The sequence below is a fragment of the Arachis ipaensis genome, chromosome B02 (genome assembly GCF_000816755.2).
Source record: "Arachis ipaensis cultivar K30076 chromosome B02, Araip1.1, whole genome shotgun sequence".
Lineage (NCBI taxonomy): Eukaryota > Viridiplantae > Streptophyta > Magnoliopsida > Fabales > Fabaceae > Arachis > Arachis ipaensis.
The window spans coordinates 102,442,336-102,451,311 of record NC_029786.2 but is presented as its reverse complement, the minus strand read 5'-3'; the positions used below and the strand labels follow the sequence as shown (position 1 = coordinate 102,451,311).

Sequence of the window (8,976 nt, the reverse complement as noted above, 5' to 3'; positions counted from 1 at the left end):
AGTATAATTAGTTAAAAAAAATTATTTATTTTATATTTTTAGTACACTTTTTAAAATTGTAAAATTTTATGTGAAATTTTGATGATTTTTGTGCACCTCAATCTTGATGATGCGCTTTTTTTCATTTTTTTTAGGGTTCCGTTATGTTACCAATAGCATATCTGCCAACTCTTATTTATAGTTGTGTTTCATGGAAGTGTGTTCGTGGATGTGTCTAATAAAAATGTCTTTTTTATAACTGTGTTTAATAGAAGTGTCTTTATAGATATATTTTCACTGTATTTCTAATGTAACACCAATTTTATTTTATAAATAAACTCTAATGCAGATTTTAATTTTAAAGCAATTCAATTTTTGAAACTATCAAAAATAATATTCTAAAAATAATTTATTAGAATGCTCTAAGTTGCTCTTGCATGAAACAAGATAGCAAAAACCAAGAATTATAATTAAATTAAAGACGTAAAATATACAATCGTATAAATTTAAATTATAAAATTGTTTAAGTTTGTAAAGATTTTTCAAATTAAATGTCTCATTTAAAATCATGATATAAAAAAAATGAATAATTAAGTAGAAATTATAGCAAGTGGCTTGAAGTTTTTCATGAGAACAATTGATACGACAAACTTGGAGGGCAAGCATTCAAAAGAATTCAGAATTAGCCAACAAGGCTTTTTTAGATAGAATTCAAGATGCTTACCATTTAATAATCTAAATTAATGTTTCTGTTATTGAATTTAATTTTTGATATTTTTATAGATACATCTAATCCCATAAAATTATCAATAAAAAATAACTAATTTTTACATTATTTTATTTAAAAAATGAATGTAATTAAAAGAACATGTATACTGTCAAAACATTAAAATTAAATTCTCTGTTATTGTTACAAAATTTCAATGAATTTGATGGATTAGTCTGATTTAATAAAAAATGAAAAGATCAATTAGATTGACGAGCGAAATTTAAAAGACTATTTTGACTATTTATTAATTGCACAATATTTAAAGGTTATTATTCAAATTAAAGATAAAAGCATTATGAAAATTCATTACCCCATAAAACGAAGACAAATTTGTTTTGTCTAACATGAGTATTTTGAATTAAGTGCTCATAAAAATTTATTAAAGGACCAACAAGAAGTCAAGAACTGAATTGATGTAAACCCTACTAAACCAAAACACAGCCTTCCATTATTGTAACAGCCTTTCCACGCAAAAGCACTCTCTGACTCTTCTCATCAATATGAATATTCAGAACTCCCCCTCTTTTTGATGCCTGCTCAAATTACAGTATGTGTTTATTGGATAAATTTAATAATTTAGGCTCATAAATTATATAAGTTAAGATCATTGCAAAGAATCAAAGATAGAATAGTATACCTGAAATGCATTGAAATCACACTTGCCTAGTTTCTTGCACCAGTATGATGCTAATGCACAATGTGCACTCCCAGTCACAGGATCCTAAAATTAATTGTAACAACTTTACCTTAGATTGAGTCTTCATTCAATTACTGCCTTAAGACTTAAGAGTTAAGACATTAGCATGTAAGAGGTTCAATTTACCACCTTGAAATTCAGTTCATATATTCAATTTATCTCTTAAATTTTTCAAATGCATAAATAAAAAAAGACAATGACAGTGCATCAAAATTAAACTCTTCTACTAAAAATTTAATTTTGATGCACTGTTTTACACTTGCATCCAATTATATATCGTCATATCAGCAAAAATAACTACCTTTTATATTGACCACCTGAATGGTCATCTAAAAAAACGGATGTGATTGCACGACATTTTACACTGTCAGTACATCAAAATTAAACTCTTCTACTAATTTATTAACTTTTCGTAACTCTAGGGAGACAAATTGTACATTTTAAAAGTTTGAAGAGTAAATTTCACTAGTCAAAATGTTAGAAGAATGGTAAATTACATTTTTTCCCTGTTACCATAGTAGTATACATACCTCATTGATTCCATATTTGGGGAAAAAACATCTACTGTAGAAATCAAATCCTGATCCTGGAGGAGCAATTGCTGTAACAAGCAAACCTCTAGCACATTCAAGTTTAACTATTGCATCAATTTTTGGCTCCACTTCTAACAAAGCTTCTCCAGATTCTAGTACAACCTATGAAAAGAAAAAATAATAACCTTAATTATGTAATCTTGATCAGCAAAAACTTGTTTATTAATCTTCTGTCTTCTTATTTATTTCTGTCAATTTTTGTACATACATTATTGACACTTGACAGTAATAAATAAACTATTTGTAGATAGTAGAGTTAGTAATTACGAGTGAGTCTTCTGAATCTTGTGTCCTCTTTAAATCAATTATGTTAGCACCACTCAATGCCTCAGAGATTTGAGAAGAAATCTCAGCAAAGTTGGATTCTTCTTCCTTTATAGGGTCAACAGGAAAATCCAATTCAACATAGAACAATCCATCCTTGGTTTCTTCTTCATTGATTGCTGGGATTCTTTTGGCAGTTAGTATTCCAGAGAGGGTAACAAATTCAATAATACTATTGGCATCAACCAAACCAGATGAAAATAGTGTGTGTGCTGATGCTAATGTTGCATGGCCACATAGTTTAACCTGCATAAGAATCATCCATGTATTATTAAAAGGAAAGCTACTCTTTATGTTAATAACAAAGTGCCTATTGATTTTCATTTTAGGTACTTTAAAAAGAATAAAAGAAAATGTTCCATTAATCTCTATGTATTTGTATATTTATATACTGGTTTATATATGTTTTTTTAACTAAACAATTAGCTACTAAAATAATCAAACATGAAAGGGAGGAAAGAAAATGGAAAGGAAAATGATTATTTTTTATTGTTTGGTTGATAAAGAAAATTAGAGAGGAAAGGAAATGGATGAAAAAAAACTGGTAGGGTCCACCAATTTTTTTCTCTTCAACATTGAAAAGAAAATGGAGAGAAAACTAATGTTTTTCTCTCTACTTCTAATACTACTCTTTCACTTTTTCAATATATTTTATAATATAAGAATAAAATTGACTTTTTACAACATTTCTTTCCTTCTTATTTTTCTTCCATCCAAACACATTTAAAGAAAATAAAAATCCACTCAATTTCTTTCCTTTCATTTCTTTCCTTTCTATTTCCTTCCTCTTTATTTATTTCCTTCCAACCAAACATAGTCTTAAGGAATAAATTGAGACCGAGAGATTAAGACTGGAAACAGAGACATTTAGTCATTGTATTGTGTTTGGTAATATTGGACTGAATTATGTTTTAGTATTATGTTCAGTTTAAGATAAATATAGAGATTGAAGAATAAATTTAATATTTGAAAAATTAAATAAAAATATTTTTTTTAAAAAAATATTATCAAAACTTCAATCTCCATCACAAAAATTTCAGTCCTTTTTCCCACTTTCTAGAAGTAGGGAGTGAAATTTTGTATCTTGATAAAATTTTAATTACAGTCTTTAGCCACCAAATACAATACTAAATTTCAGTCTCTAAATTTCACCCAAGTCTTTTTTTTCACTCGTATACAGTAAAAATTAATCATTAAATTAATCATCGTATATTTATGCTTCACATATTTTTCTAATTACATAATAGTAATTAAATTTGTCATAATAGAATAACTAAATTTACAACCGATAGACAAATAATCAAAGTTACTTTGAATAGTATTATTCAAAAAAAAATTAGATGTGAAATACGTATTTGTAGGAGTGGGATGGGAGAATATTGACCTCAGCAACAGGAGTGAACCACCTGAGAGCAAAACGAGGATTAGAGTTTTGATTATGAATTGTAATCAAGAAAGCAGTTTCTGAGAGATTGAACTCAGCAGCTACAGATTGCAGCCATTGTTGTTCCCTCTCTTCATCTAACAAACACACAGCTGCAGGGTTCCCCTTGAACGCTGACTCTGTGAATGCGTCAACCTATAAACCAACAAAATGGTAATTCCTCTCATAACAAAAATAAACAGAGTATAGGGATCAAAGATGAACTTACTATAGTGTACTTGACAGGTTTCTTTGCCATGGATGAAGAAGAAGAAGAAGGGAGTGTGGAATCTGGTGTTGAAACTTGAAAGCCTCCCAAACACACTTCACATATTGTCACGGGTCCCCAATACTATTTTGTATATTACGTGTTCCACTTGGCTTTTTCTCATGTTTATTATTATTTATTTGTTTAAGACAATGTAGTTTTGTTAAATAATTATTCATCTTACACATGCACACTTAAGTAATGTTTTAGGTCAGTAATTCAAGTTATTGACTAATTACAAAAGTTAATGAAAAATTGTATTATTTAATAGAAATAAACTTTGGAAATGATTTTATTTATTTTAAAATCAATAAAAACTAAAATATTTTATTTTTAAAAATTTTAAAGACTAATTTAAATAATTATTCTATTATTTAAGCTGGCTTTTGTTGAGCATTTTTATCAATGATTTTTTTTCACTTAACCACCATTGATGAAGAAATTGTTTAAAAACAAAATTATTAATATTAGTATTGGTGATGATGACGGTAGAGGAGATAATGATGATAATAAAGTTTGGTTACACAAAAAAAATAGTAGAGGTAGGAGTGATAATAATGAAGATGAAAAAGACAATGGTAGTAGTGGTAATAATTGGTTATATTGTTGAAAAGATTTTTGTGGGGTTTAAAACCCCCACAAAATACAAATAAAATCCCCTATAAAACTAATTTTTATTATTAATTGTTGAATTTTTTAATAGAGGGACCGTATTGTCCCAAAATAAAAAGGTCGAGGGTCGAAGTGTCCCTTTTTTTGGACAGAGATCGCTTTGTCCTTCGTGAAAATGGACAAGGACCGGATTGGATGTTTACTCGGCTTTTGTTACTCCCTTTTGATATTCCTGTTAATAGCAATATGTTGTTCCAATACTAATGTGCTTCAAAATAAAAAAATAAAACAATTATTGTTTAATAAAATAGTATTTAAGAATGAATTTTTTTTATAATAAATAATATTTTAGCTAATATATAATTAATACTGACAAATGTGGCAAGCTAATTGCTTATACACAAATATTTGCTTTTTCTTTTATAAATCATCAAGTAATTATGACCAAAATACTTATTGTAAAGTCAAACTAGTTATAATTAGAGTAAATGTTGGAAATAGTTTCTAAATTTTAAATTGCTATTTAATTTAATCTTTCTACTTTAATAAATGACTAACTAAATTTTTAAAACTTCAAAATGTGCATCTTCATTAGTCTTTTTATAGAAGTACTATTTAAATGTCGATGGCATAGAACCTGAAATACCGGGTAAAAATTCCAACTATATTGGTATTCAGAATTGCTTAAATTGATTTTAGGGTTTACCAAAACTTGAAATCTTGACCTTTCGGATCTAGTGCTCTAATACCATGCATGATACCACTCATCCCAAAAACTTCAGCTGATGAAAAAAGATAATACTAATGATTATATCTCTAATACTCTCTAAACTTCCATTGTACACACTGTATAAATATTCCATTGACTCCTCGTACTTTCCCTAAAAATTGGGGACACCAATTCTAATAGGGAAAAAGAAAATTATGCCATCAGGTGTTCTTCTGGTTCGTACAGTAGACATTTTATTAGCCAATTATTCAATGCTCTCACATAACCTTTTTCGACACTTATCCAGCTAGAAAATTGAAAAGTCCAATTAATAAGCTCTTGCTCAAACTGCAGAAGCAGGAGCGTCGACGAGTTTGTGATCTCCGTGGACTTCTTTGATGACTTTGTGTTGGTAATCTTCATTTTCTAAATCGGGATTCCCTTCTCCTCTCGAACCGCCCTAGAATCACAACTGGGAGTGTATTATGTTTGAGGATAGCACTTTTCATCGTCGCCGCTATCGAAAAAGTTGAGAAAATCCCATGAGGAAGCTCTTGGAGAGGAAGGTGCATGGTGGCGGTGACAGCTTGGCGGAGGAAGGAGGTGGACAGTGTTGTGGCGGATAAGATCCATTATAGACGGAGAGTGGAAGAGCACCATACGGATCGTAGGGCTGCTAATAGGGTTGATACAAAGAAGAAGAAGAAGAATACAAATACGGATATGGATACGAATAGGAATACGAAAAAGAGGATTCATCTACATATATAATTTCGTGATTCATTAGCCTCTGTTGTTGGTACACAATTGAAGGCGTTGATTGCATTGCTTCTTCATAAATTCATCTGCATCCTTTCTATCTCCATCCCCGTCCCCATCAATGGAAGCTCATGATCTCCCTCCTCGAATGGCGAGAGATCCACGTGGAGAGGGGAAGAGTGATTGGACAAGTTGTGGTCGTGGAGAGCGTGAGGATTTTTGTCGTTGTCATCTTCTTCGTCGGAGTGGAAGTGGAGGTGGGAGCCAGAATCAGAGTAAGGCGGAGAAGACAGAGGAGAAGCGTGCTTCACTAAGTGAGCCTTCGCCAAAGAGAAAGGCGGAGGAGAAGCGGCGCCGCCTCCTACCGTTAATTCCTTGTCTTGCTGAATAAAGAGGTAGAGAGAGTGGTTGATTCCCTGGAGCGAGTTGATGTACGCCACGTGCGTCGCTGCGAGAGCATATCTTTGGTGGATTGCATCGATCTCGACATAATGCCACTGCTGGTAGATCCTCCACCTTGGCGTTGTAGTGGAGGAAGGTGGAAAAACGTTGATAATGGGATGACCAGTGCGAATAATTTATTCGAAAAGAAGAAGATCTTGAAATGACGTCGTTTTCACATGCTTAGGGTGTTCCTTTCTCAACGACTGTCATTTCATCCAATGTCCACTTGGCACTTCATATTTCACGCCATAGATGTTTAGAAGACACTTCTCTAAGGGACCAATGGAGATGTATTTTTTGAAATTTTAGAAATTTAGTTGGTTATTTATTAAAATGGGAGATTAAATTGGATAACAATTAAAAATTTAGAGGCCATTTTAAACATTTATTCGTAATAATTATAACTGATTTCAATAGAATAAGCATGAAATTTACAAGTGAGGCCAACGTTGAAAAGGAATTAGCTGATCTGAGTAGAGCACTAACTTAAGTTTAAGTAATAAACTTACTATAACTATATTCTGTTATTCTTCTTCTCAATAACACTGCTCACTCTCATCCCTCAAATTCCATCATGATTACATAATAAAAAGGACAAAGTTGTCTAGTACACAAGCATTCTGCGTTAAAATAGGATTCAAGAAATGACCATACCCAAAGAATATAATATACGCAGCTTAACTTGATAATTACATCAGTGGCTAGAACCTGTGACCTTAAAGTCATAAAAAGGCAACTCAACCATAATAAAATGACAAATAAAATTCTAAACCTAATTTAAAATTAATTGTAACCATTTTTTCATGGATATATATATATTGATACAAAACATGAAGCAGTTGCAGCTAGGAAGTAGGAACAAGACTAGACAAGAAGACAGCCTTCCATAACAGTGACAGCTTTTCCACGCAAAAGCACTCTTTGATTCTTGGCATCAATATGAATGTTGAGAATTCCTCCTCTTTCTGATGCCTGCTCAAATCAACACTTTCAAAAGCATCTTCTATTGTTCTAACAATTAATAAGATCAAATTAGAGAATAGTAGTACCTGATAAGCATTGAAATCACACTTGCCTAGCTTCTTGCTCCAATATGATGCCAACCCACAATGTGCAGTTCCACATACAGGATCCTTAATTAAATACCAAACACTACTAATAATCATTTACTATTATGTTATGTTTCTGAATTAGACAAACAATGCAGTCATAGTATCTTTACCTCATTGACTCCATCTTTTGGACAGAAAAATCGACTGTAAAAATCGAATCCGGAACTTGGAGAAGCAATCCCTGAAACAATTACTCCCCTTCCAGGAATTTTGGATATTGCATCGAATTTCGGTTCAACTTTTCTTACAGCTTCTCCTGATGACACTACAACCTAACACAAACAAATCATAAGCTACAAAATTTGTTTCCTTCAATATCGTGTCTTATGTTTAATAGACAAATAATAATATTATAGGTTTAATTACTCCCTTAGTTCCTATAATTTTTTAAATTTTCAATTAGATTTCTATACTTTTTTCCTTTCAATTGGGTCTTTATATTGTTAATTTTATAATTAGGTCATTCCAAATATAAAAAATATTAGAATTTTGAATATTTTTTCGTAAATTGAAGATATTCATAATTAAAAACTTAGTTAGATCTTTGACTGTATGTATTTCGGAAGAAATATTTTGTTAATTTTAATATTTTTTATATCAAAAATACCTAATTACAAAATTAAAAGTAATGTAGGGACCAATTAAAAAGAAAAAAAAAAGTATAGAAACCTAATTAAAAATTTAGTAAAACTAAAGAGACCAACAGAGTAATTAAACCATTATATTAAAAAATAATTACAACTTACAAGTAAGTCATCCGTAATTTGTGTCCTCTTTATATCAATTATGGAGGCACAATAATTCAATGCTTCATAAATCTGTGAAGTTTCATCAAGGTTTGGCTCTGTAATAGGGTAAGCAGGAAAATCCAATTCAATATAAAATCCATTGTCTTTCTTTGAACCATTTTGCAACATGGCTTGGATCCTTTTGGCACTTAATATTCCAGAGTGTGTAACAAATTCAATGACATTATTGCAATCAACCAAACCAGATGAAAATAGTGTGTGTGCTGCTGCTAATGTTGCATGGGCACAAATATTAACCTGCATTTAGTTATATAAACTCCATATTACAAATTTGGTGAAAAACACACACACACAATACTGTTGTGGAATGATTATTAGAATCCAATTTAAACCATTTTTTTATAAATTTAGAATATATTATTTTTTATTTAATTTAATTATTTTATTAATTTTTATAATTTTATCAAATTTATAATTAGATTCTTATATATTTTTTTAATTAGATCTTTATACTATTTTTAATTTTATAATTAAATTA

General features: G+C 30.3%; 2 protein-coding genes across 2 annotated transcripts in view; both read right to left on the bottom strand.

Annotated features, from left to right (window-relative positions):
* Positions 1,007 to 4,182, bottom strand: LOC107626058 (uncharacterized isomerase BH0283). Its single transcript, XM_016328839.2, has 6 exons — positions 4,015 to 4,182; positions 3,747 to 3,941; positions 2,306 to 2,608; positions 1,976 to 2,140; positions 1,386 to 1,469; positions 1,007 to 1,281 (listed from the first exon to the last, which is right to left on the bottom strand). Exons 1-6 carry the CDS (start codon positions 4,042 to 4,044, stop codon positions 1,174 to 1,176), a joined length of 885 nt encoding a protein of 294 aa, XP_016184325.1. The 5' UTR covers positions 4,045 to 4,182; the 3' UTR covers positions 1,007 to 1,173.
* The window catches only part of LOC107628562 (uncharacterized isomerase BH0283-like), a 6,200-nt gene continuing 4,359 nt past the window's right edge, over positions 7,136 to 8,976 (bottom strand). Inside the window, exons 3-6 of the mRNA XM_016331197.2 lie at positions 8,436 to 8,735; positions 7,800 to 7,961; positions 7,627 to 7,710; positions 7,136 to 7,549 (exon numbers count right to left, since the gene is read on the bottom strand). Of these exons, the coding sequence (XP_016186683.1) occupies positions 7,442 to 7,549; positions 7,627 to 7,710; positions 7,800 to 7,961; positions 8,436 to 8,735 (654 nt within the window). The 3' untranslated portion in view covers positions 7,136 to 7,441. The remainder of the gene's footprint in view (positions 7,550 to 7,626; positions 7,711 to 7,799; positions 7,962 to 8,435; positions 8,736 to 8,976) is intronic.